This window comes from Agelaius phoeniceus, chromosome 2 (assembly GCF_051311805.1).
Source record: "Agelaius phoeniceus isolate bAgePho1 chromosome 2, bAgePho1.hap1, whole genome shotgun sequence".
Taxonomy (NCBI): Eukaryota; Metazoa; Chordata; class Aves; order Passeriformes; family Icteridae; genus Agelaius; species Agelaius phoeniceus.
In genome coordinates, this window is record NC_135266.1 from 98,974,855 (window position 1) to 99,002,559 (window position 27,705).

General features: G+C 38.9%; 1 protein-coding gene across 4 annotated transcripts; it reads left to right on the top strand.

Annotated features, from left to right (window-relative positions):
* Positions 1-1,258: 1,258 nt before the first annotated feature.
* CIP2A (cellular inhibitor of PP2A) lies at positions 1,259-27,705 on the top strand. Of its 4 annotated transcripts, none has more exons than XM_054627972.2 (20): positions 1,259-1,940; positions 2,971-3,118; positions 4,798-4,910; positions 6,798-6,892; positions 7,528-7,624; positions 8,573-8,695; positions 8,847-8,989; positions 9,741-9,816; positions 10,878-11,105; positions 11,589-11,748; positions 12,592-12,733; positions 13,527-13,626; positions 14,489-14,607; positions 17,072-17,264; positions 19,505-19,579; positions 19,663-19,773; positions 20,509-20,705; positions 24,362-24,444; positions 24,939-25,078; positions 26,106-27,705. In XM_054627972.2, the coding sequence occupies exons 1-20, from the start codon at positions 1,770-1,772 to the stop codon at positions 26,274-26,276; spliced, it is 2,685 nt and encodes an 894-aa protein (XP_054483947.2). In that variant the 5' UTR covers positions 1,259-1,769; the 3' UTR covers positions 26,277-27,705. The 4 variants fall into 4 exon arrangements, with proteins under 4 accessions (XP_054483947.2, XP_077030496.1, XP_077030499.1 ...); XM_077174381.1 differs by lacking the exons at positions 1,259-1,940; positions 2,971-3,118 and adding exons at positions 5,554-5,572; positions 5,990-6,099; XM_077174384.1 differs by lacking the exons at positions 1,259-1,940; positions 2,971-3,118 and adding an exon at positions 5,554-5,572.

The window sequence follows — 27,705 nt, forward strand, 5'->3', positions numbered from 1 at the left end:
TCGCACCATTATTTGTCAAAGGAATTTTAGACCTTTCAGAGCTTTGGACTTCATTATGAATTTAACAGTGCTGCAGAGTTTTTGGCTCCAGGCTCAACTAGTATTTGTAGTATGAAAGAGACAAAAAAAAAAAATAGACTATTAACTAACCCTAGAAATGCCAGGAAGTACTAAAATATATGTCCAAAACGTCATTAATTGAAAAGAAAGTAGTCATCCATGAAAAACGTACTATGGGACATAAACACTCCAGCCCTTGCTCTGTAGAAGCACGTAACTAATTTGCCTCTTCACTTGCAGAATCCTGTAGCCTGTCTGATAGCTGGTTATCACAGGTAACAGACTGAGCAGCTGCTGTGCTGAGACACCCCACCTCCAGCAGCACGGTCCTCAACAAAGCACAGCACTGTAGTTTTTCTGAAATGTAGTTTCTTCTGAAAAGTCTCAGCAGTCCCCCAGGTGCTCACTCAGTCACACTGATGTTCAGCCTTGGGAAAAGGCCGAGCGACAAGGAATCCCAGCCTGTGCCTCATGGTGCCTACTGAGTGACTCTGATGGCTGAACAGAGGGCAAGGGCCGGGCCGTGGTGCCTTTCAGGTGGCACTTGTCAGCGTGTTATGGACTGAGACTTACACCACCAGTCCTGGTGGCTGTAACTCCTGGTCCAGGACTGAGGGTGATTTCAGGCCCACACTCCAGTCACCTCCCCAGCGTTCCCTTGCAGCAGTCATGTGAAAGAGGGGACACAGGATCAAGGACTTAAAAGAGGAAAAAGAGACACAATGACGTTACATTCACATTGCTTGCCTGTCCTTTATGGCAATGTTTAGGACAAACAGCATGGGAAACAGCACAGGAAAATACAGAGGCCGATATAGACGTTCCTACACATATTTGCAGACCTAATATGACAGAAAACAATCAGTGCAATCAATCAGAGTTGAGAAAATATGTTCAAAAGCTTCACACAGCAGCATCTACCTGCCGACATCCAAAGGGTGGATCGGTGAGTGGGTGTTTGTCCATATCGGGGGGTTGAGTAGTGGGGGCGCGGAACTTTTTGTACCTCTTGTACATTCGAACTTCGAGCACATGGTGTAAGGAAGAACATGGTCCAAGAAAGGCATGATCCCGATGTCCCGGAGCACTCCAGCTGCAAGGAGTACGAGGAAAGGTCTCCTGCTGCAGCGCAGGCAGCGGGAGCGGGCGCTGTGCCCGCAGCGGCCTGCGGGGGTCGCTGTGTGAGGGGGATGAGTGGGCCGGGGTCGCGGGGCCCCGGGTTCGGTCCCCACCGTCGCCAGGACACTGCTAAACCTTCTCCCTCCCGCCCGTGGTTCCCTGGCCTCTCTCGCGGGAGGGGGAGGCTGGCATCTGGCCAGGCTTAAGCCCTCCCGAATAGGAGAGGAAAGGATCATGGGTACTAGAAAGACAGCAGGAAGGTGAGGCAGGGCTGCGGGAGCCAGGTGGGAAGCGACAGCACCTCCAATCGGAGGCAGCCCTCCAGAGGCAGGACGACTGGAAGACTCAGCTCCCCACGACCACGCAGAGCTCCGCTTAGGAAAAGCATCCCTCTGGATCGCCCCGACGGCACGTGAGCCCTAAAGCCGCTATCACCGATCCAAGCGCCCGCATTTCCCGGATCCGCAGTCGCCACCTGCCCCAAGCCGTGGCTGCTGCCCGTCCCTGCCTCCCTTAAGCAAGATGGCGGCGGCGGCGACGTCTCCCGTGCTGCCGCGCGGCGGCCGCTCGCGCTCAGTGGTCGCTGCGTCATGATGGCGGCGGCGGCGGCGGGAAATGCGAGTGAGGGCCGAGTGGAGCGTCTGAGGTGCCGGGCCGCCATGGACCCCCCGAGCTGCATGAAGGCCCTGCTCCTCGCAGCCACGGAGTACCGCGCCGCCAAGACGGCGCACAATGCCGCGCTCCTGCAGCGCAGCCTGGAGGTGGGAGCGGCGCCCGTGCCGGGGCGCGGAGGGAGCGGGGCGTGGGGGGTGCTGTGGTATCTGTTATTATAACGTTTTATGGTGTGTTTGTGTTTACAGAGCTGTATTGTGAGTCTATATGCACCCAGGGCAAGCAGATAGCGTGGGTTACAGGGGACTTAATTTTTTATTTATCCCTTAAATTCTGGCCCGCATGAATCGTTTCACAGCTTAAAAAATAGCGTGTGAATGACGAATTGGTCTTGCATCTGGAATTTTCCAGTTCCGTGCTACTAAGGAGTAGTGAAACTGGAGTTTTCACTAAGGAGGTGGACCAGTTCCTTTCCCTGATCTTCAGGTACAGCTTTGTGTACAACTTATGTGGTACAGCTTTGTGTACAACTTTGAATTAATCTCCAAGTTACTTTTTCAAATACAGATTTATTTTAATTGGTATTTATTTTAATTTATTTTAATTGCTTTAATTGTTTATGCGAGAGTTAGTATCTTGCTTTGCTTTCTTCCCTATATCCCTTGCAAGGAGATACAGAGGGAATACACAAAAGCAACATTATGTGTCTCCCATATGCAAAATATAAATCGTGTCTGACTGTATTGGTGTAAAGGTATATAATTTTTGGCCTCTTCTTATGAAGGGTTCTGCTAGCTCAGGTTCCATTTTTTCATTCCAGCCACAGAGTCCTCCCAAAACAGCCCTGACTGCCCCTGCAGATCCTTCCTGCAGAGTGCCACCTTTGGGTCCCTGTCCAGGCCTTTGGAAGGCAGGCTGATGGTGACGTGGTTATTCTTTCAAAATAAATAAACTTGGTACTTTCCAAGCATAAAGGAATGAAAAACAGGTTTTTTTTCCATTTCTGCCTCTTTTTTTCCCCCCAGCACACATGAACATAAATGTCCCAGTACAATGACACTTACATTCTCAGTTTGTCAAGTAGGACAAAATCTATTTCTCGCAATTCTGTGCTTCGACTTCCGTGTCAATTACATTGTTGCAGTTGAGTAAGTAAGGTTTTTCTCCTTTCATCTCCAGGTTATCTCCGGACTGAAGCTTACTCGTTTTTTTGCTTCAAACCAGATTCTACCAAGTGAATGTCTCAGTTGCCTTGTAGAGCTCCTGGAGGACACTAATATAAACCCTTCTCTGGTCTTGTCTGTGGTTACTTTGCTATCACAGCTAGGTAAGGTTTGCATCTGAACTTTTTATCTTTTGTCTGGAAAAGGGAAGATAAGACAGATGCTGTCTTATCTGTCTGTGTTGTGGGTGATTAATGTCTTGGAAGAAGCTTGAGGTGTGAAAGATGAAGTATTTTTCATTGTAGTGGAGTGCTTGGCTAAGCTACCTATTAAGAAGTTTTGCAGTGAGAAGGAGATTTGAAGTCATCCCTCTGAATGACAATGATCATGCTTGTCAGAATTTATCCACTGGGTAGAGTGAGAAATTATTCTCTTGTCCTTTATTTTTGGAGCTGGAAAAGACTACTTTTTTAATTAAGTGAAAAATGTGGCTAGGGTGTGCAAGGATAGGGAGAAGTGGTGTCACATCCTCTGTTGTAATAGCAATCAGTCGGGACTCAGTTTCCTCGTGCAGAGGAAGCCAATTCTTTATTCTCATAACTATTTTTACACAGTTTTCACAGACCTCGTGCTCAACTCTGATGGGCTAGTAGTTTTCTTGCTCCTTAATTCATTGGTTAGAAAGTGCTTGTGTGTGTAGGTGTTAAGACTCTCTCCATCTACAGGTGTTTACATATAGCTTTGGTGGATTGTCATGGGACAGATCTACTGTTTATGCTGGTGCCACTTATTTTTCTCTCTAAGAATAGGTGGCAATGCAAACAAATTCTCATTCTTAGGATTTCTTCACATGGGAACTTAAAAGTTACTGCTAGCTTTAGCTAGAGTAGCAGGGCCTAAGCCATATTTTATAAGACCTTTCTTTTATAACATCTTTTACCTGTCTGCATCTGCAACAATCCTCAACTGACATCACCTCAGGTTGCCTCTCCCACTGGAGTGTTTTCTGGCAGTGTGGGCTCTCCAACAGCCTGGCCTATGTGCATCAAGTTTCCCAACAGCAAAGAGGTTCTACTGCCTTTTGCTTGTGTATTGAAATGCCTTTTTTGTTTTTTTTATTTCCCCCTCTATTTCATGGAAATGGGATTGCAATATCCAGGGAGCTCTGTGCTCAGAGCACAACCTACATATACAGAGAAAAATTATCCCATCATTGCTTAGTTTCTCATCATATATGAGTAGTTATTCAAGATCTGAGTCCTTTGTGACACTCCCTCGTTTATCTTCTGTGATTCATGGAGTTTAAGCCTCTCTGAGCTTCCTTTTATGTTTTTGGAACAATTACTGTGAAATTATATTTGTTATAGGGTTCTGGAAAATTTTAAGAATTAATTCCTCTTCCAAATGATCTATTGCTCTACTTGTTTTGCTACAACTCTGAGGATTGCCTAAGCAGAACTGGCTTCTATTTATTTATTTAACTAATGCTAGATAACCCTATCAGGTTATCAGTTTGAGTCTACCTTTCTACCATAGTGTGAGGCAAGAAACTGAGCTCATTAAGATCTAAGCCTTTGAAGTGCAGGTTTCAAGATCTCAGAAATGAAACTTGGTAGGTAGGAGGCAGACTATTCTTTCAGTGTCCAACCATCTTAAGGAAATGGATTAGTGTTATAATTAACTGTATGTCCAAAGGTGAGGTAGAGAGGCAAGAGCATAGGAGCTGTCATTTATTTGTAATTACCTTTAAAACATGGGTGAAGAACTGCTCAAAGACATTGGCTTCTGCTTCAACTGGTAGCTAATATGACAGTTTGTTCTGCTAATAATTCCCAAATTCCAGCTTCAGACACAGAGACTAGAGAAGCTCTCCAGGACACACACAATCTGACTAGCGTGCTGGCAGGAGTGGTCCATCGAAGTTCTACTAATCTGAGTGACCCAGTCTTATTACAGGTAAAGGAACTAATGCTTCATAATTTTTGGCTACTGTTGCATAATGAACATTATACTTTATGCATATAATAACCCTTCAAAAACTCTATTGGAAATAATGTGTCAAGGGAAAATTGATCTTAGTTGTGTGCTTTATTTGCTGTTTGAGGTGGGTGTGACAGGAATTTAACAATTTATAGAGTTCTTTGTACTCTTTAATCTTACTGGGCTTCTCACGTGCTCTAATCAAAGAGCCCCTAAAAATCCCACAAAGCAAAAATAACAACCAGCCAAAAAAAATGCTGCTTTTTAAAAATTATTTCAAGAAGTCATTGCTTGAGAGCTCAGAAGATTGATTTCCAGTTGAGGTATTTGGCTGTTTCTCCTGACATAAGCCATTTCATAACACAAGCCTGGAGGTCATTTTGTCTAATCAGTACTTTGACAGGTAACTGTGAAGGAGTGAAAGGAAAGTTGTGGCTGCCTGTTTTCATGGGAGGTTTGCAGGGCATGTATGGCCTCCTTTTTTCTGGTCAGTACTATCTGCCAGTGGATGCCAGGCACTGTACTAATCAAAACTTAAGTGAATGTCTGACTATCAGTTTGAACTCACCAATTTTAACCTGTCCTTAAAGTTTGCTTTATTTTTTTCAAATATGCACAGGTTTTCCTCTAAGCTTTCAGTAAGTACTTGCTGTTTGCCTGTTGTCACTTGTCTCTTTCTGAAAAGCAGAAAATTAATTTACTGGTAGTCCTATGGCTCTTGTTATGTGGAAAATAAGTCAGGCATCAAGTAAAGATCTCTATTCCTGTGGTTTGTGTATTTCTCAAAGCACTAGGAGTACCACAAGATCTAGGGATCCAAGTGAATCACCAGTCAATAGGAGAGAATTTGCAGTCACCAGATAGATCCAATCTTAACGCCTTGAAGCTCTTAGATATCTAAATGTTGAGGTTTTGTTTCAACTGCTAACCTCTGCTGTGATTTTTGTCATGTTTGAGTGTATTGACTTTGGTTATGTGCCAGAAGAGTGCTGTATGAAGGACTTTGCTACCTTAGATCTGTTGACAGTCTTTAGAGCAAACCTGTTTTCCTGTAGGCATCCTTTCTACAAGAGCTTGCAAAGTGCTTTTTTGGATTTTGATGAGACTTCTAGACCTTTCAATAGCACAAAGCCTGTTTATCACTGACAGAATGGAGAACTTGCTGGTAAGGCAAAGGTAGAGAATTGAATGTGATGCCTTGAGAGGCTGACCTGGAACAGAGACTAGACAGAGCTAAAAAATAAATAAGGTATTTATTAAAAGGCCTTAAAAGGATATACCTTGGGCAGTACAAGAGCCTGGTCAGGGCTACATCCAAGATGGACCCAAAATGGTCACAAGGTTTCACACTTTTATAAGTTTTGGTCTATTTACATATTGGGGTTAATTACAGCTTCAGGTTATGAAGTCCCATCCTCCATGTTTGGTCTCTTCAGTTCTGTTGTTTATACTCTTGGGCCTGAAGCTGGTAACAGTTGTCCTTGGTTCCCAAGCTGGAAAATGATTGTTTTGTCTGTCTACTCTATGAAGAGAACTTACTAACACTTCAGGCTCAGAGTTACACACTAAGGCAGTACAGAATCTGAAAAATATGAAAGCTAAAACTTAAGGCATCAAATTGGCTGAAAAGGTAACTCCTCTGTCAAAATAAAATCTTAATAATATTTTTTGGGTTTTACTAAGTACATCAGTATGTTAGGACATTACAATGTGCTTGCAGCAGCTTATGTAATTGTTAATGTTAGAGTCTGAAAATTAATTAAGTTGTGGTGTTTTGATATTTGTCTTTTCAGTTTCATCTTTTGTAACATTTCTCCTGAGATGGTGTAGGACAAGCATGTGAACAGCTTTCTGTTTCCTCAGGGTATTCAGTTGCTGCAGAGACTAACCTACAACGTTCCCATCTTTTGTGCTGGTGCCAACATCGATGGATTAATTCTGTTTCTAATGCATCATGTGTAAGTGTGTACTCAGTGTCTTTTCTTATGGGAAACAGCAAGCTAAGTTTCTAAACTTTCTGAAGACTATTAGAGTACTGTACTAACCTGGTCTCCAGAGTGAGAGTCTCAGCTGTGCTCTGACTTATCACTTTCCTTTGAAAACCATGTACTTGTTGCAGATTGTCAAATGCAGTGATTGTGGGACTTTGAGCGATGGAATATTAATTGGCCTCAGCCCACCTCCACACCTGTGGGAGCAGGGAGCTAATAAAGAGAAAAGCCAGGAGGAAATTCATGCTTGTCACTAGGAGCAGACTGTTAGATTAATAAAAATTTGATTCAAGTGCTCTTGTAAGAAATCTAATGAAACTTATAAGTATATTTAATAAACAACCTCTGATAGCAGTGATCTCTGATACTTTGGGTTTGTTCCAGATGTACTCAGTTAAAAGCTGCCCACACTGCATGGATTACAGTCTGAATTTTGCTTTGCATAGTGAAATGGTATCTTATTAAAAAACAAGCTCTTGCCAAGACACAAAACAAAATATAAGTCCCCCAAGCACCCAGCTCTCCCAGCCCCCACCCTGCAATTTCTTGTAATTAAATTCAGGATGCTTCAATGAAATCATCTTTTTGGCTTTTCTTTTAAGTCAATCCACTGAAGATGAGTTAACAATACCGTGTTTAGGACTCCTGGCAAACCTCTGTCGTCACAACTTGTCTATTCAAAGTCAGATAAAATCTTCGGTAAGAGCTTTGCTTTTGTGTCATGATTCTCCAGCTTAAGGGTAAGAGTTAATTGATGCTACTAGGTACCTTAGTACTTCTTTAACACTTTCAGCACTTTAACATTTTCTGCTTATTCTGCCGAAGGGCAGTTGTTTCTCCCATGCTGGAGAAAATAACCAGCAGAACAGGAAGTTGGATATCCTCTATCCTTTGGTACATTGCTGTGTAGTTGCCCTGGCTTGTATTATGTGTTTGGTTTTTGCAACTGTTCTCTGCAGCTGAAAAGTGAATTGAAAATGTGATCATTCTTCCATAGAAAAAACTAAATGTCATTAAAACATAAAGATTATAGGTGGATTTTTGATAAGCAAAAAGGAGATTTGCTTTTCAAAAGATAAATCAATAAAATAGCACTGATCTTCATGTCAGGGTCCTTGAATCCTCAAATACATATACATATCTGAACTGCTTTGTTCCTATGTGTTCATAAATCAGTGCAAACATTTTATTTTTTAGTTCAGAAAGAGAAATTAATCTACATAAAAGCAAATGTTCTGTTTACCTTGGAAGAGGCAGGGGGCAAAAAAAAAGGGAGAAACTATTGTCAGATCTGATCATTAATCAGAGAAGGGATAAGAGTCAATTTTCAGTGATTATTTTCTCTTATGGGCTTTAGCAAAATGACTTTCTCATCTTTCCTTAAAATAATGATGGAATTTCTTCCTTCATTGGTTCTCTGTTGTTTTGGGGTGTTTTTTCTCATTTTTCCTTATACAGGTTGAAAAGAGAATATTAACATCAGTGCCAGTATTGTGCAGCAGAACAATGAAATAGCTTTCCCAGAGAATTGTTACCATACTAACATTTTTTTTGTATTATTCATTATTTGTATGGCTTATGTGTAGATATGTCAAACCTGCAAATTTGATGGGTTTGTAATATCTTTGTTTCTCCTTTTTGCTGTAGAATAATGTGAAGAGTTTCTATCGTACCTTAATAAGTTTCTTGGCCCACAGCAGTTTGACTATGGTTGTGTTTGCACTTTCGGTGTTATCAAGCCTTACCCTAAATGAAGAAGTAGGAGAAAAAGTAAGTGTGTCTTTGAAGTAGTTTCTATTCTTAAGTTGTAGATAAAACCAATTGTCACACTGGCCAAATAAAATCTTAATTCCACCTAGTTTTAATGAGCAAGACACCCAGCAAAGTATGTGCCTATACACAACTTTCTTCTTCCTTCCAGCTCTTTCACGGTCGAAATATCCATCAGACATTTCAGTTAATATTCAATATTGTTGTAAATGGAGATACTCTAACAAGAAAATATTCTGTTGATTTACTCATGGATCTTATGAAGAACCCCAAAGTTGCAGATTATCTTACCAGGTATGGCTTCATTTCCTAAAAGTATTTTTCCTAAGCTCTAGTTCAGTTTCTTTGCTGTATGCTATTTGAATTCTAAACCAAACACTGGGGGAAAAAAATCCCAAGATGCTTTTTGAATGTTGCTAGTTGATTATAATTATAACTGCTATATCTGAACCTAAAGGGTGGCTGGGTTACTAGTTTGACACAGAATTGTGACTTAAAACCTTTTTCTTTCATTGTCACTGAAGGAACATTGAATACTCTGTTCTGTAATGTTTGTAATGTTTTATCTGGATAGTGTTGGTAGTCAGACAACAAGATGAGTAGCTATGCTGCTTTTTACAGTGTTATACAATCTTGAAGTGGAATAGTATAATTGAAATTGCAAGAAGTAATAATTTTATTGGTGGGGGGTTATAGAGTGGTTCTGTGGAGAGCTTGACTAGTAGTTTTGCACATTTTCCACTAGCAGAATTTAGGTGCTGATTTTCAATCTAAATCAAGCAGTAAACATAGCTGAAAAATCATAGCTTATTTTAAGGAATTTGCTTTCATTATTAGTGATAAATAACTTTAAATATTTTTAATGCTTGTGCTGTTAAATTATCAAAAATTTAAATAGAAATTATGTTATCAAAACCGTCACTGTATTTGAAGTGTTTGGGGATAAGAAGAAGAATAGGGCACTTTCATTCATCACTTGGTGTAAATGTCTAAATGTGCTGAAATTTCAGTTTTATAATTTTTTTCTTCTCTATGCATGCTATAGGTACAAGCACTTCACCTCTTGCCTTGGTCAAGTATTAGATCTTCTTCATGGAAGGGATCCTGATTCATCATCTAAGGTATTTATACTTTTTCTGTTAAAGGCTGAGGCTACATTCCTAAACTAGTTTCTCTTCTGTTATTATAAATAGGTTCCTTGTATACAAGGGTTGGTCATAAAATACACTGTCTTCAGGACTCTTAAATGACCTAGAGAATTCACCAGGTTTATATTTTCTAGTTATTCAAAAGGCTGTCAGGTTGAATTTGTAATGTTGGGGTTTTGCCGGATTGTGCGTCTGCTTTCAGGCAACAGATGTAAAGGCAAAAAGCCAACATAAACACCTTTTGTGCTTTGGCTATTAGAAATTTTGGCATCTACCAGGAATGCAGTATATCCCACTTTGCTCTCTAAACCTTGAATTATTACTAAGACTTCAGCTGGTGATCAGGGAACCATGATGCTAGTCCCAAACATGTAGGAATAAGTGTTCTTGCCTTAGCTGAACAAATAGATGCCACTTGTTTAAGCAGTGAACTGTTACATTCAGCTTTGTGTCACTACCACCTTATGTAAATGAAACTGGCTATCTGTCACTAAAGTCTAAAATATGAAATGTGAAAATGTTGGGGCTAAATATATCTGTGAAACAGATCTAGAGCTTTTTTCTATGAATGTGTTACACATCCTAGTTAATAATAGATGCCACTATTTCTCTCTGTGTGGTTTTGCTGTTGTTTATTTGGTTTAGAGAGGCATGTTGACATGGAGCTTTCCAGGATGGTTTTCTCTTTGTGCACGCTCAGAGATGTGCATCCATTCCTGTCTGTTTTTCTCTTTGACGGCTTTCTTCATGCTGAGTGTATACATGTTTGTACTTTTACTATATCACTAGCCAGCAGCCATGTCAGAAGAAAAGAAGGCAATACACTGAATACTGTCACAAGCCTTCACCAGTCCAATGAACTATTTCTGCTGCTGACTTGGCTTTAAAGAAAGAAAATTATTCCTCAAAAAACTCAAGTGCTAAAAGGAGTTGCATAGAACTTGTGTATCTCTTTAGACTTGTGTTATGGGAGCTGCAGTTTTTGTATAAGTTCTTGATTTAAAAGTATTTGAACTCTTCTTCACTTCACACAGATCTTAGAGCTGCTGCTTGCCTTCTGCTCTGTGCTAGAACTGCGTCACATCCTGCGGCAGGCGATACTGGAACCAGCTGGCTTGCCAGTCTCTGCAAACACCAGACTTGTGACTAGCTCAAAGAGTTTTGAACCATCTGTTGCATTGGTGCACTTGTCAAACCAACCATTGGAAGGCTCTGAAGACTGTTCAGGGCTAGCATTGCAACTACTCAAAGAGATTTTTGAGGTACCAAGACTGATAACTGAGTTTAAAGAGCTTCTTAATAGCTCTTATTTTTAAATTATTTTTAAGCAGCTGTTATAGTTTGACTTGAAAAATAGCACATAGAAAAATACCTGTAATAAAGTTCATTGTATAATAGTTATGTTGGAAGAAACATACTTCATAAAACAACCGTTCTTTTAAAGACATGCAGTATTTTAGAAATATGTCTGTGTTGTAAGTGGAAGACAAGGCAGTTTATGAAGTCATGAGGTAGGTAGAACACTATCAGAGTTCCTTTCTAGGACTTAGAGAAATGAGGAAGTTCCTGCTGTTTCTGTTCCCTGTAAACTTCCTCCTCCAGTATGATACTGGTCAGCCATCTTACACCTGAAATAGCAAGAGACTGGGAAAGCAGGAACACAGACTGGTGCAGGAAGGGGTAGAGTAAGCTTGGCTTTCTTGTGTTGTACTTTTCAATATTGACATAAAATGTCTTTACTACAGGATGTTACTGACAATAAGAATGGTAAATCAGCTGAACACTTTATGGATCTTCTGCTGCCTGTTCTTCTTGATCATCTTCAGATGCCAGAACAGATTGTGGATGAGCTATTAGTGAAGAAAAAGTGTGAAAGAATGGTCAAGGCTATTAATGTCCTCTTAAATATCCTTTTAATGTGCTTCTTGGCAACTGATTTATTATTCCTCCACCATGATCTGCTCTAAGATATTAAAAGGCATGTTCACCTTGGGACACTTTATTAGCTTCTAATGACAATATTTGCCCTAATTTTACTTAGGAATGTCATATTGCAAGATCTAAAGTAGCTTTCTAATTGCTGTGAAATTATTTTGTAATACAGTGGTGCAGGATAAAATGTGGCTATTCAACAGAACAGAAGCCCTTTGCGGATCAAAAACAAAGATGAGTGTTTTCCATTGAAATTGTGGGGGAATTTGGGCAGCCATCTTCTTGATCCATATAGTATTGTTGCCTAGCAAAGACAAGTGCAACTCCCAGCCAAATATGATACAAACTTAGATAAGAGAAACTACAAAAAATAACATGGAATTATACAGTTTTAAACTCCTCAGTGAGTCCTTAGTGTCCACAGTAAGTTTAGTAAGGGGACATGACTGCAGGGTGTAGTCCTGCATTTAAGCTGAGTTCTGTGGAGAAGTCTCTGCTGGCTCGCTTCTGGGTAACTGAGTCTTGTATTAGGGACTGCTTGGTCCCTGCCTTTTGTTGACTATGCTTCTTTATGCCATCCATTTGCCTTCACTGTCTGTTTCCAATAAGTGTATGTATTAACTGAAAACTGAAGCTTATTTGATTTGTTAGGCATGAATTAATTGCTTTATGTTGTTGGGTATTACAAGCATTTTTAGAGGCTCTTGTGCTTTGATGCCCTAGCTTTTGTGCCCTAGCCTTATTATTATAAAATACTGCCTTTTGGTGCCAATACCTAGGCATAGGTATATTGAATTTATTCTTAACTCTGCCTACTGCTCTGCAGAGATGACACACTGAAAATGCATGTCTCGAAGGTCCTGACTGCCAGCCAATGCACATGTCTCATAGAACACCAATTTCCTTATTGTGGGATTGATACTGGCTTTGGGACAAAATTGGTGGACTCTAAAATGTGGTGAGCACACATATTTATCTAAAATCTAATTAGGCATGACTAGAATGAGAGTTGTGATATTGTTACAATGGAAAGAATATAGTAGTTGAAAGTACCATTTAAATCAATATTGGTAGTAAATTAAACTTGGTATTTTGTGGAATAAAAAGTAATCTTGTTGGTCAGTTTATTCAGATAATGTTTTTGGCATAAGCTGGAGATCCACTTATGTGGAATAGTGACCTTAAAACCCATGCAGTAGTTCAGGCTGATCCAAGTGAAAGCTTACTAGAACTGCTCATGGCATGTGATTTCTTATTTTGATTTTATGCAACCAGAGATCCAAAATATCACACATCACTATGGGGCGCAACGATTTTCAGTTGTTGCACTGAAAATTAAATGCACACTTCTTTCAGCTCAGTGTTATTATAGGTAAAAGTCAATATAGCTATAAGTTAGCTATAACTTATAGCTTAGCTATAGCTATAACTTACAGCCAGTTTCAATGGCCAAAACCCAGTGAAATATAATTGGACCTATAATTAAACCGTCCTCACTTTCAACTGGAATTGGTGTTTTTGGTCTTCACTGTTGCCATCCCTGACATGCTGGAGAAGCTCAGGCACATGTCCAGGGAAATCAGTATGATCTCTTTGGTTCTAGCATCATTGCCTTGCTAGATATATTTATTTTCTTTGTGAAGGTATTTATTAGGGTTTTTTTAAATTGACTGGATTTGTCAGTGCTGATTTGACATATCTCACTTTTTTTTTCCCCACCCAATTTGGTTTTCTACTTGGATGTTTAAAAGTAAACTTGCTACTGATATTATTTTGAAAACACTTGATCTTATGAGCAGATTGCAGCAGGATGTATCTGGTATGAAGGTCAGCTTCTACAAAATGTTACAGGTATGATTTTAATATGTTCTATGAAGTGTATCTGTGAAATAAAGTGTCACTGCACTACAGTAGTTTTAGTTATAAATGTTTTGCGTGGTTATCTCTGAAGTGGTAAGGCTTCTAGGAAAGTACAGTCCCTTATGCACAATTCCTAAAGATTGTGTCACTATTCTTCTAAAATAACAGTAGTTTGCTTTTACTCTTGTCATTTGTTCTGGTAATGCATATGAAATTATATTTTAGCTGCCTGGTAAGAATGATCCTTTTTAGACTGCATTATGACTGCAGTTTAAAGGTAGCAAACTAGAAAACAATTACCATGGCATTTTTGGGTTTGGTTACTATTAAGTATGTACATCTGATTTGGAGCTTTGCATGGCCAAAACAGTTTCTGGTCAGATGATACCTTAATTTATTACTTTATAGATGGAAAAGCAATCCAGAGAGTCAAACACTTCTTGCTGTTTTGGAGATTCTTCATTCTAGAATGGGAATTGTGTAATTTAATGGGTAACAATGAGTTTTACAGTCCACAATTAATCTTTATAACTTCTGCTAGTGACCTTTTATGTTGAGTTTCAAGCACTTGAAAAGTTGCAGGAATTAACTAGCCTCTTTACCTGTTGAGTTGCCTTTAATGTAAAATGTGATTTCAAATACTCAGAAGTATAGACTACTTTTAAAATCACGTCTTCCGTGGACTTCAGGCTCAGAAACTTAGAAGGGCAAACTTTAAGAAGGTAACTTAAGTTTTGAATAAAGCATTGCTGTGCTCATGGGCCTTGTGATGTTTTGGTAGTTTGTGTTTGTGGGTTTTTTTTTTTGTTGTTGTCTGCTGTGTCTTGTTTTGACCAAACTAATTTATTTTTAGGATCAGCGCTTGATTACACCTTTGACATTTGCTTTAACATCGGACCACGGAGAGCGGGTCCAAGTGGGGCTTAAAATATTGTTTGAGGTTGCACCCTTACCGGATTTTCCTGCCGTAGTGTAAGTATTTTTGTGATACTCTGGTTACATTTGACATTTTTATGAGTTTAGTGATATTCATGTTTTTTTGAGTACTATTTTCAGCTTATCAGACACAGAAACTGTAGAAAAATTGTCTTGTTTCTGCTTTATGTGCACTTACGAGACCACAGTGATCCTGCAGAGGCCAGAGGAAGCCATCGCAATGCTGATGGTGTTCATTTTATGTCAGATCCTAGAGAGCAGAGGAGCAATTGACTCCTGTCCCTGTGCTCATCTCTCTGAAATCTGTGCTTGGAACTTAGGGTGCATCTGACTGTCAGATTTCTCTCTAATGAACTCTGTCAAATGTGTCATTCTTCAGTTCTTAAAGCTTTGCTCACCCTTTTGCAGTATCTTCCAAGAAAGAACAGATTAGGCTAAGGCTCAGGCAGATGGCAGTTTAGGTAGTATTTTAATAAGGTGGTTTAAACAATGGAAAAATTATTGAGAAACTCTGGTGAAGTCCTTATTTCCATAGATGTAATAAAATACAAAAAATTTTCAAATTGTATCACAACCTGGAGTCGAACATGACAGATATCAAGGCAGTGAGAAAGACCATTGCATCTGCAGCAAAAGCCAGACATGAAAATGTATGCTTTTCTGCTGAGTGAAGCAGGGGACCTGTTGACAAAGGACATGGAAAAAGTTGACATACTGAATGTCTTGTTTGGTCTTCACTGATAAGGATTCCCAAAGGCAGAGCAATGTCCCTAAGAGCAATGGGAAAGCCTAGAGGAAGCAAGACGTACTCTGGGCGGCACAGGGTCAGCTTATTGGACATCTAAACTAACTGAGTATACAGAAGTCCAGAAGACCTGACAGGATGTGCCCTTGAGTGCTTAGAGAGTTGCCTGTTGTCATTCCAAGGCCACTCCAGAATGCCTTGGAAAATTCATGGTGACTGGGACAGGTTCCTGAAGACTAGAAGAAAACAAATGTAACTTCTGTCTTCAAGAATAGCAAAGATGATCAGTAGCACCCTGAACTGCACTTGGAAGAGTCCTGATGACAGGGCAAAGGAGGGCATTCCTCTCTGCTCTGCTGTGGTGAGGCCACACCTGTACTGTTGTGTCTAGGCCTGGGCTCTCCAGTGCAGGAGACATACAGACATCCTAGAGTGAGTCTAGTGAAGAGTTTGAGGGATGAGCATGTGTTACACAAGGTGAGACTGCAAGAGCTGAGCTTGCTTACTTTTGGGAAGACTTGCAGGCTTCTTACCAGTGTGTTGAAATGGCTGATAGAAAGGAACAAAAGAGACTGGCACAAGACTTCTCAGTGGTATCCACTGATAGGATAGATGTAGGCACAAACTGAAATATAAGAAAAAACCTTTTAGATTTCTTTAAATATCAGAAAAGAAACCCAACTACTGTAAGGTGAGTCAAACTGGAAAATGTTGCCCAGAGAAGTTGTGGGGTCTTCATCCTTTGAGAGAGTCAAAATTACAAGGCATAGTCCTGGGCAACCTGCTAAGAGCAGGAGAGTTGAACTAGGTGGTGTGTAGATGGGTCTCTTTCAATCTTAATTATTCTATAATTATATGGGTTTGTGGATATAAGAATATTTTTATAGTAGCCAGTAATGAATAGTCTGGCTGAAAGAAGAAGGATCTATAAAATCAAATGTCTGGAACAGTCAAATAAGATGTCTATAAATGCAAGTTAAAAATAAGCTATGCTCGCTTAGGAAGCAATTGAGACAGCACTTCAGTGAAGTGGCTGAGATAGCTTAGTGATTAAGGAATTTATCAAGAGCAAAAAATTTATAATTGGTGCCTCTAAAATCAGCTCTTGATTTATCATTCTTGTTTGAAACATGTTATTGGTACCTGCCTTGAAAATACCAGCCACAAATTACATACAGACAATTGAATATAGGTGCTTTTTTTTCTAAGCTTTTGAGTTCTCTTCCCTATACAAATTTAAACAGATTGCACTTTTATCTGCATACTTAAATTTTGGTTAAAACTTACAAAATCAAATGTGTTGTATGCAATACAGTATTGTGAAATAGAATGGCAGACAAGGAAAAACTGAGGTTTATTGGTTGCACTCTGCCTTTTCTTGATTTAATCTTATTTTGATGCCCAATAAAAATTCTTACTAATGCTTTCTCCATCTTCTTTGATACAAACAGTGGCCTAGTTAATTTGAATAATAACAGGTGAAATAACCTGTTTCTCAGGTGCATAAGAGATATGATCTGTTGCTCAAAAAGAGCTGAGCATTATACCTTTTCTGATGAGATTCTGTATGTCTCTAAAAGTTAGCCATGATACATTTTTTTCCCCTTTTTTCTGTACCTCTGGCCAGTTTGAGCACATGCCCAACACACATCGTTGTAAGTTGTGGTAATGCAAATGTGACTGTACATCTCATCTTCAGTCCTTGCAATGCTATTTGTAGCAGGTTGTGTCATTAACAGCCTCATGTTTATACAGGCTGGGTGAAAGCATTGTAGCAAATAATGCCTACAGACAGCAAGAAATGCAGCACAGAGCAAAGAGAATCCAAATGCAGGCACCTGTGATGAGCACTACTTCAGTGAGGTGTTCTTCATCCTATCCTTCAAGTAATGACTCCAAAGCTTCAAATATCGAGGAATTAATACAAAAACTTCATTCTGGACTAGAGGTTAGTAGAATTTATATACCCTTGTGAAACGTTTGACACTTTTTTTACTGGAAGGGACGGAAATTAAAATCCAAGTGTCAGACTACTGTATGTGGAACAGTCAAGTTTGGTTTAGATTCCTGTCTGTTTGGAATGCGCTCTTTTTACTGAGCTCCTGAGCAGAATTCAGAGATGCTATATTGAGCTACACCTGAAGGTAGGGCTCCTTACTGAGGGCCTTCTCCAGAGGGTCTGCCCACGGTCATCTTAGCTGTCAGATGCAGAGGCAGGAGCCAGGTACAGTCCAACTGCTTAGACTTGCAGGGACACATAGAAGGAACCTCCTCCCTCTGCTTCCTAAGAAATAGCCTGTTATAGAGTAGAGATGCTGTGCTACTTTAGAAAAGTGTGGTGCATCTCTTGTGTGCCTAAACATGCATACTGACATTCCCCTTTGGTTGGCTGTAGCTGACTCTAGCATTTGCAGTTCAGCTTTTGTGGCCTTCTTGGAAAGGTGCTGTTATTATTTCAGAAGGCAGTTTTTACTTCCCTCTGCAGCAACTTGCATTGTGAATGAAACACCCAACCAGCACATACCATGTGCTGCTTTGTGGGGCATCCTGGCAGATACTGAATATATCTCCTCTTTCCCTTTTCTGTTCAAAGCAAGTTACCTGCTTTGTAGCTGCTTTAGACTGAGAGATGGATTGTTGATTCTATTTTCTTTTGGCTTAAAAGAACAGTATGCAAATTGGAAAAAGAAATTGAAAGTTTCTTGGTAACAGTTGATATCTGTATGAGTGGTATTGCCTCCAGCCTTAGCTTTGCAACTCTTATCTCTTTGTTGTAACTGATAAAAGTGAAACTCAGAGAGGTACCAGTTAGCTAGCAGAGAACTACCATCTCAGAGAGATGCCAGAATAACAGTGAAAAAGGTCAGGTGAGTCTTCCTTGGCTTACTTTTTACTCTGCCACCGGATGCTCCCATTGATCGTTCTTTTCAGGACTGCATGACAGTCTGTGGGTGCATTGCTGTGTTCATATTAATGTAAATCAAAGCAAGCACAGGTGCCTACACAGCACTAATGCAGCACCTTCACACTAATGTGACAGATTGTAAACCTGCTTCAATTTTTTGTAGGGTGAAGGTTGTTTATGAATTGTTGAATTATTCTTTTCTTAGACCTTCTAATTAGTAATTCAAAAGCAATATACACATTCACTCTAAAATATCCAGTACTTGAGCTCTGTCTGTGTATTATGTGAAGCTCAAATGCTTGTAAAAACATAATTGAGAAAACACTTTTCATAGTATCACTGTTCAGAGAGAATGAAGGGAATTTCATTCTTAGAGCTTTTCTTGTAGTAATTTCTATCTCCTTTAGATATTTTAAGTTTGCAAGTAGGAAAATAAACTACTTGTTTCATACTTTAGGGACAGAAAAATGAGCTGAGAACTGGAGCTACACAGGGTCTCCTGTTAATTTGCAAAAAGCATTCATACATAGTAGTTCAGGATGCTGCAGGCTTCTGTAGGTGTTCAATGTATGAACAGCTGGCATAGTTTGCACTTGGTTGTGCATCAGCATCTGTGAACAGCTGCTCAGAATGGGTGTTATAGCAGCACTGCCTAAGAGAAAATACCCTGAAATCTAAGTAGCATTTTCACTTGACTCAGGCATATACTTTAATAAACACTTAGGTCTTGTTGTGCCATCCATGGTGCGTTTCCTCTAGTAAGTCACTGGGTTAACACAGTAGGCTCTGTAGGTCCTCAATAGTATCCTTTCCAGTATCCTAGAAAAACTTTCCTGGGCCTTTTCTCCTAATATGTATGTTGAGAAAGCAACAGAGTATAAACAAGGAGTTCTAACCATATGCATTTTGTGCTGTTAATCTTAGGGCAGATTATTTTAGGTGTCCTATGAGGGGCCTGCTAATTCTTCAGCAAAGATTGAACCAAGGGGAATGATTTTAGAATGGTGATTTTATCTTTTTATAGTTCTGGACTGATAGTGTTCTGCAGATGAATCCTATTAAGCCTAACCAGTTTAATTGCTCACAAACTTTCCTCACCCTTTCCAAACTTTAGGAAGGGTGAGGTGGATATCTTTGAGTAGATAGCCTCAGACACAAAAATGTGAATTCAGAAAGTCTAGTGGCAGGGGGAGTTCACAGAACTACTGAGCTCTTTAGTGGCACATTACCTGTTTAAGTAAATTGAAAATTCCAGTATCAGTAATTGGAAAACGTTTTCACAGATGAAGGAGCCCTTGGCTGATATGAGGATATCTGACATAATGGATGTCTATGAGCAGAAGCTCTTGGCGTTAGCAGTAAGTACAGCCTAATGTGCATGGGGATGCTGCAGTTGGTACTTTCAGAAAATGTTAATGAGAAATGTTCTCTCTATATGCAGTCTAAAGAAACGAGGCTGCAGGATCTACTGGAAGTAAAGGCAGTAGCTCTGGCTCAGGCTGAGAGGCTGATGGCTCAGTACCGGTGTCAGAGAGCCCAGGCTGAGTCTGAGGTAAGTAGAGGAACTTCAAGGTAGGACTGAGTAATGATTATCTGGGTAGCTTTAACTGTGATCACATGTGAAAACTATACTGCTTACTGTAAGCTGTGCTTGCAAGTTAAGGCAGTCCTAAATTTCATCATGAAAATCCTGTTTTCCTCTGGCCTGTTCTTTGGCACAGTTTTCTTTAATGTCATTTCTCTTACAGGATGGCAACAAAACCACCCTACTCTGCTTGTTATAATTTGCTAGCCATTAGTGATAATTCAGCAATATTAAAAAGTAATAAACCCACTTACTAGAATTCTCTATCGAATTTGCTGGTATATAAAGAACTGTTTCCTGTTTGTGCCTTTGATTCACTGGTCAGAGATGAACTTTCAAATAAAGCTTGCTTTTGTGGGGTGTGTATTTGGGCTGCACATTGAAAAGTGAGAATAATTTCTATTCTTTAAAGGTTACATTAAAGATTGTGCTACTGGTTACTAAATCCACAGCTAAAATGTATCATCTTTTACTTTGTTCTTCCCTCAGATTGTCTATAAATGGAGCTAAAGGAATTTAGTGAACCAATTAATTTGTAGTTAATATTAGGTGAGGGAATTTATTCTCTTAAGGTAGATGGTGACATTTTGGTGTTAGATCTATGGCCTCAAACATGCCCAATACAACTGGAGAAACAAAATTCCCTTTAATGTATGTGGCTTTTTTTTTTCTTTTTATTTGGGGGTGTCTTTCCACCCCAAGGCAAGAACTCTTGCTGCAATGCTGAAGGATGCAGAACGAAAAAATGAAGAGCTTAACGATTTGTTGAAGGCTCAACAGGTAGAATCTGAAAGAGCACAGACTGATATTGAGCAGCTCTTTCAGCACAACAGGAAATTGCAGGCAGTTGCTGAAGAACATGAAATACTAAAAAAATCCACTCTTGATCTCCTTCAGAGGTAAGGCATGTAGGATCTCTAAACAAATATTTAATATGAAAAGAGTTCTGATGTCCTTTACTGTGCTAGGCACATTAGAAGAGCAACATTACATGCTGTGTCATGTTCTTAAATGAAAAGGTCATTATTTTTTCTTCTGTATGCTTGTCAATAAGGTCTTTCAGGAACTCAAATTTATGTTACATTTACATACTTAAATTTATTAACGTATTAACATTCAGCTTTCAGTGGAATGAGAACTGAATTGTAGGTGCTGAAGGTCCAGTTCAGGAAATAGCACAAGCTTTGTATAAAAAGAGAGTGTTGTTCTCGAAGACACAGAACTAAAAATGCTTAGTTTCTGTTAGCATTATACCATGCTCTCCATATCTCTCTTTGATCTTACAAGCTGTCTTGATGACATGCTTGCAAGAGTTCTGGAGAAACAGCCAATATCAGTGTGTTTGCATAATGTAGGACTTGGTGTTGTTGGTCAAGTCTCTACCAAATTTGACTTAAATTGTGTAAAAATGAGGTATGGGGGAAGGAGACACATTGTGTGTCCTGAATTATTTATAAGCATTATTTCTTTGGGATCTTAAGCTAAAAAGAATATGTGAGACATGCAAAGAACATAAAGATAGAAAATATTTGCAAGCAAAATATTTGCTTTGGAAGAATAAAGGCCTAAGAGAGTTTTGACTTCTCAACTCATGAGCTGACACTAGGTGTCAGCAAGGCAAAGAAACTGATAACATTGAGATCAAGTTCTTTGCTTAATAACAGAAGCAAGCATTATTAGACAATTTTGAAAGCATATTGCTGCCAATAAAGGAGTCATTGAGGGAGGAAAATGTATAAAACTTTTTTCCATTACTAGATTTCTTGAATAAGTGTCTAGTATGGTCACTGTGGAAGTGCCTCCATTTTTGCTTGAATTGTAGGCAGTCATACACTTTGTGAACATGTATTGTCTAATTCATGGGAAATAAATCAGCCTCTGTCTAGGATCTAACAGTTTTAAATTCTCCAAACTAGGAACAAAACTTTCAAATCCTTACAATCTGTTTCTAAAGCAAAAACTTACTTTTTAAAACAACCTTCATACTTCATATATGCTGTTTCTTGAAAGCAATCAATTAACTGACACCACAAGACAAGATTATAGAAGATCATAGGGTACCTTAAAAGATGACTGACATACACAAACTGTTATAGATTAGCTCTTCGCAAATTTCTAAAGGTATTGATAGTTTTGTCAATTCCAAAAAGTTTTCTGCTGGAAGGAGATTGCTTCCTGATCATTAATACTTCAGGATATGTAAGAGATCCTCTGATGCTTGGCTGGTTTGTTTGTTTGTCTGTTTTCTTCTTCCAAGTCAAGCATTGGAACATGCCGCCCAGGGAAGTGGCTGAGTGATCATCCCTGGGGTATCTAAAAGATATGTAGATGGGACATTTAGGGACATGGTTTAGTGGTGGACTTGGCAGTGCTGGATTAATGATCTAAAGGGTCTTTTCTAACCTAAATGATTCTATGATTCTAAGTATGTTGATTTAAAAAGAACAAACCCAAACATCTAACACACTAACAGCCAGCTGTCACCAAAAACCACTAAACTGAACACCCCCTTCCAAAAAACACCTTGCTTGTCACTTGAGTGGGATGATCGCATAGATCATATCAAATATTTTTATTTGGCAAACTATTAAAGTAAAAGCTCTCTTCAAAAGCAATTACATTTCATTTGTAGGTATGAAACAACTGAAAGGCAATATTAAGATCTACAGATTACATGCAATTCACTAAATAAACAAGTGGAAGCAATGATGAAACTAAATGAATCACTCAAGCAGCAGATCAGTTCAGTCTTTTTAAAGCAAGTGAAGCAGTAAAACTAAATAGCACTTTAGTCTCAGTTTTTCAACTGTGCTTTAAGTAACATCTGAGAAGTGAAGTTAGCCAAAAATGCTGGGTTGGTTTATACATTTATTTTTGATGAGAATCTGTAGTACTGACTTAGGTTTATTTTATTTGCTCCTTAATTGGTTGGAGCAATTGGTGAGGGAGTATTGACAGACTTCAGCAATAGTATGAAGAGAAAGATGATGACCCAATTCTCAGGTGCCCATGGGAGAGCATGGAGGTGTTATTTTGGTTGTCGTTGAATTCTTAAATGCTTTTATCATGCAAAAATTTCCTTGTACTTTCTTTTAGCCTGTATGTTTTCTCTTAATATTGTCAAGTTGGAAAAAAAAAACCAAAACAACCAACCCTACTAAATGAACACATTTGAAAGTTACCCTAGAAGTCATTATGGTATTCTGCCTGTGGTATAAAACATCTTTTTTAACTATAAAACTAGTGTTACCTATGTCTTCTTGAAGAGAAATTGTAATTTTTCATTTTTGATAAATAAAATAGAGGCTTAAAATAGAGGTCTGGTGTACCTTTCACCAATGTAACTAAGGGAATATAGGCTCTTGACAGATTTTATTTAATACATAATTTTCAGAAGATGTATTTAAAATATGTTCATAGGCAGGCCTTGAATTCAGTTGAGAAATAAAATGCTGTTCTTGGTTTTACTCGGAAAGTTCACTTCACCCTTCCAGGCTCTTGCCTTGAGAGTAATCAGAGCAGTCCAAATCACTGCCTTGAGTTCTGATTCAGATGGAAAATTTTCATAGTGATACATTAGTTTGCTACTGAGCAAATTTGGCTACTTACATCGAATGGTGCAATATGCAGCTCAGGGTAATTGAGGAGGCACTCTGATGAAAGCCGACCCTTGTTAATGCCAGTCTGCAGGAGCAGTTTATTATATAGATACTCTTGAACTGCCACAGAAATGGAGACACAGGAAATATATGTCCCTCTCTCTTGCTAGAGGCTGCAGCTTAGAAACTGGTAGATAGGAAGTGGATAAACAAGTAAACAAAAGCGACAGCAGATGCCATCTAGGCAAGGCAAGTGGCAAGTAGAATATCCCTTAGAAATTAGTCTGGCTGGTAATGGAAAAAGTAGATTAGCTTCAGAGGGTGTGAAGTGCTCATGTTAGAGCTGTACTACTGGTAGATGCCAGTACCTCTGTATTAAATGAGTGTGGAAACGGAGGATTACCCAAAATAGTGAGAAGTGAGGCAGGCCTGTACAAAAGCTTTGTCACTGTCTTATGGTATGGTCACTTTTGAGTGTTGTGTGACAATCCAGGAGATGTTCAGAATGGTATTTTTTGTGTATAGATACAGGGATAATACCTGAAACAGGTTTAGTAATTGCATTGTCTCTTCAGGAGCATAGTAAGAGCTAAAAGCCCAGCATCCTTAATCACTAATGGCAGGGAATTTTTACTTGCATTGAATGCCAATTTTAGTTCTGCCACAGTATTTTGAATTATCTGTGGCTGTGATCAAAGGCATCAGTTTCTGGCCTTTGTACTCCCAGTATCAGCCTTTTCAGTCGTTCCTACCATGATCACAGAAGGGCAGTGACTGGGTCATGGTGGCATGAAGGAAATGAGATCTATCTCTGCTCACACCATGCACATTCATAGGATGGATGAAGCTCTTGACAGTAACAGGAAATAATACAAAAATCATTTTAGTTTCTTAGGACAGGGAAATGGTGGCATATCTCATTTTAGTCATTAAAATTTATTTCTCTGCACTTTTAGGAATGCTGCACAGTTAGTAGAAAGTGAACATCACAGAAATGAATTACAGCAACAGCTGCAGGAGAGAGATGGCACAATAGCAAGTAAGTTACCTACCTAAAGGTCACTGAAGCTAGAGAAATAACTGTATTAACTAGATATTGTTATTATAGGCTCTAGATAAGCTGCTGTATCTTAATGAGCAACTTGTAAAACTTAAAAGTTGGGCACAGATACATAATTTAATAGTTGAATGAAACAAATACAAATTTTAATCTTTTAGAAAGGATGCATGAAGTTGATTTCCCAGACTTGACTGAATCTCTGCATATTGTATCCCTTCAGGATCTTCTTGCAACATGTCCATTAGAACTATTTTCTGTATGAATTGCAAATTAGAAGAGCTTAATTTAACTCTGCAAATGACTGGAAGCAACCTCTAAAATTTATCAGTAGGTGGCACTACTCAGTAATTCAATTAGCAGCCATGTTGAGTCTAAAAAAATATTAATAAAAAAAGCCCCTTGTTTCCCAGGCCAATGCAGTATCTGTTTTCTAAGTTTGATATCTGATCTTCTAATTTGTTCATTCCCTTAAGCCTTGCAACAGAATATAAATGTTCTGGAAGAAAAAATAAAAACTCAACAGAAAGAAAAAACAGATATGGAACAAACTATCGATATTCTTAGAAAGGAATTAAGTGAAACACAGCAAGCAAGGGAAGAACTGAGTGTCAAGGTAAGGGATTACTTGAGCCTGCATTCCTGAGACTGGAGTTTTAGGTATCTGTTTAATTGATAGAGTTGGTAAATCAGTACTTTGGTAGCTAAGTACCTAAAGACCCTAGAGTAGCTGATGTAGTAGTGGACAAGAACAAATTCTCTCAACTTCAATTGCGTACCTCTTGAGTTTTAAGTCAGGATCAAATTCTAATGAGACTCTGTGTGGCATGGCGTGTGAGTACATAATGTTGTTGGGAAGGGAAAAAAACCCACCAAACCTGTGGCATAATGTTAAATAACAAAATGTAATGAATTCCTCCAGTAGTTTTGACTACTGAAAATGTAGGTCAGCCCTTTCTCACATTGAATTAAGGTACATATGTATGCACCAAAATGCACCTGGGGTTCTTTTGATCATTGAAATTCTAGTAAAAAAACATTTTTATCTCCAAGAAAAGGTGGGTTTTTTTTCAAAAGAGAGATTACTTTGGCTGTACCAAGTCAACAAGATAAAGTTAACAGGAAAAAAACGAAGGAAAAAAACTCACAAAACTAATCCCCCAAGCTTCAGTGCAGCCTTACTTGACTGCAAGTAAGACTCCCTCTAAAATCACAAAGCAGAGATTCATTTTACATGCAAACTGATCAGCAAATGCAAAGTGTGCAGTCTGACAACCAAATTTATTGTGTTTTCATTTCCTGGAAGCAAAAGCTTAATCTCTTCAGGCAATGTATATAGCAAATATTTCTTTTGTTCTCAGTAAATATTTACAGTTGTGGTGCTTGAAATGAAATGTAGATGGTAGCACCATGATAACGAAGGAGTTGGTGCTTTCCCATGGTATCCAACATTTTGCAGTGTGGCACTAGCTGTAATCACTCATGAGCACCAGCCGAGGGAGATTTCTGAAACAAGATTGTAATTTTAAAACTGCTTTTTAAATACTTGTTTAAGTTCACCACCAGGCCACTCAGCTTTCACTGTATTATGTGTTTTTCCATTGGTAATAGAGGAAGCTATAATATTTTGTTTTTTTCTGCAGGCATCTTCTCTGGAAGTTCAAAAATCCCAGTTAGAAGGATGCTTGGCAGAAAAAGAAGCACTCATAAATCTGCAGAAGGAAAAACTGGACATACACGCCAGCGTGATTGCAGCAATTCACAAACTAAGTGATGGCAAGCAAAGTGTAGAAACAGTGAACCTCAGTTTGTAGGGCTCTGTTTCCTGTGCTTTACGAATTCTGTTAAGTGAGCTAAATTATAGGGGTGACCGCCAGCTTTGTACACAGCACATGCAGTTTGGCTGCCTTTTTGCATAATGCAGTTATTGCTTACAAAGGTCAGCAACAAAAAAAAATGTTATCAGAGCTGCTGAATTAAGGGGTTTTGTTGGAGTTTTGCAAAGTCAGTTGTGAAGGTAACTGTCAGTGTAAGGGGTTAAAAACTTTTAGTGTCAAAGTAAATTGGCAGACATGGGTGCTTTCCCTCTAAATGTCTTGGTCATGGGGAAGGGATAAGTGAATGTTGGGAAGGTTTTGTTGTTTGGGTTTTTTTCCTCCTTTTCTACCAGAAAGTGCTCGAGTAAAAAAATTCTAGTAGAGAATGCTAAGCTTGTTAATAACTAAATTGATAAATGCCATTTTGACTTTGTCAAATGGTGGAATGGGAGGGAGAAGACATCAAGCTGCTCACCAGAGTAAGATGGCAATAAGATACATGTCTGCAGAAAATGGTAAATTAATCTTTAGCATTTATGTGACAGAATCCAGAGTATATACATATTGATTCCCCCCCCCCCCCCCCCCCCACTGGAAAAATACATTGTTTCAGTATGCTATTCTAAGCCAAGTGTAGCTGAACTCTGGGTTGCATAGAAAATAAATGCACGAACACATCAAGATATTTTGACAGCATTTCTGTGTTCTTTTGTGGTAGTGTTTTTCCAAATGGTAATGAATAGTGGCTAATGGAACTACCAAATAAATTGATATCTGTTTAAAATTTTATTTAAAAAAGATAATATGTTACTCTTAACTGTAAAAAAAAAAAATGGAGATTTTTATACTTCATTCATGCAAAGAAATACCTATGTAAGGGATTTTGCTGATAGGCATCGTGGTATTACCAGTTCTGTAATCAAAATAGTTCTGCAATAAAGTTCCCAGTGCTGTTTTCATATTCATGTTATGTGCCTTATCCACCACACTATCGGACTTTTTTTCCCTTTCCCCACAGTCTCTCTCATTTAGTGCACGGAGTAGCTGGCACCAGCACAAAAAATAGCTCCACAAGAGTCGATTTTTAATTATCTGAGTCATGTCAGGTTGTCAATTGCATGTTCTACAAGCAGAGACTTTTGTGCTGTCTTAGTTCTGAGTACCTTAACATCTCAATATAGGGGACTCCAGTACTTCTTACCTGAAAGTAGCTGCCTTTTATTCTACATTATCTGGAGAAAGTTTTCCATTTAACATGTGATTCTGTATGGCTTTGTATGTTATTTCATTCATGCCTAAAAATACCCTTAAACGTATATTTATTTTTCTGTACTATGTGTTTTCTCTGCTGTCTATTTCACTTTTGGTGTACTTATTGGGAATAATGACACAGTAAAGGGTTTGGAGTTGATGCTCTTCAATTCAT

Excerpts from the sequence above, each read along its gene's own strand:
- CIP2A (XM_054627972.2), top strand. The coding sequence starts at position 1,770 with ATGATGGCGGCGGCGGCGGCGGGAAATGCGAGTGAGGGCCGAGTGGAG. Across the intron at positions 11,749-12,591 it reads GGCTATTAATGTCCTCTTAA|TGCTCTGCAGAGATGACACA; the intron begins ATATCCTTTTAA and ends AACTCTGCCTAC. Across the intron at positions 14,608-17,071 it reads CCGGATTTTCCTGCCGTAGT|GCTGGGTGAAAGCATTGTAG; the intron begins GTAAGTATTTTT and ends ATGTTTATACAG.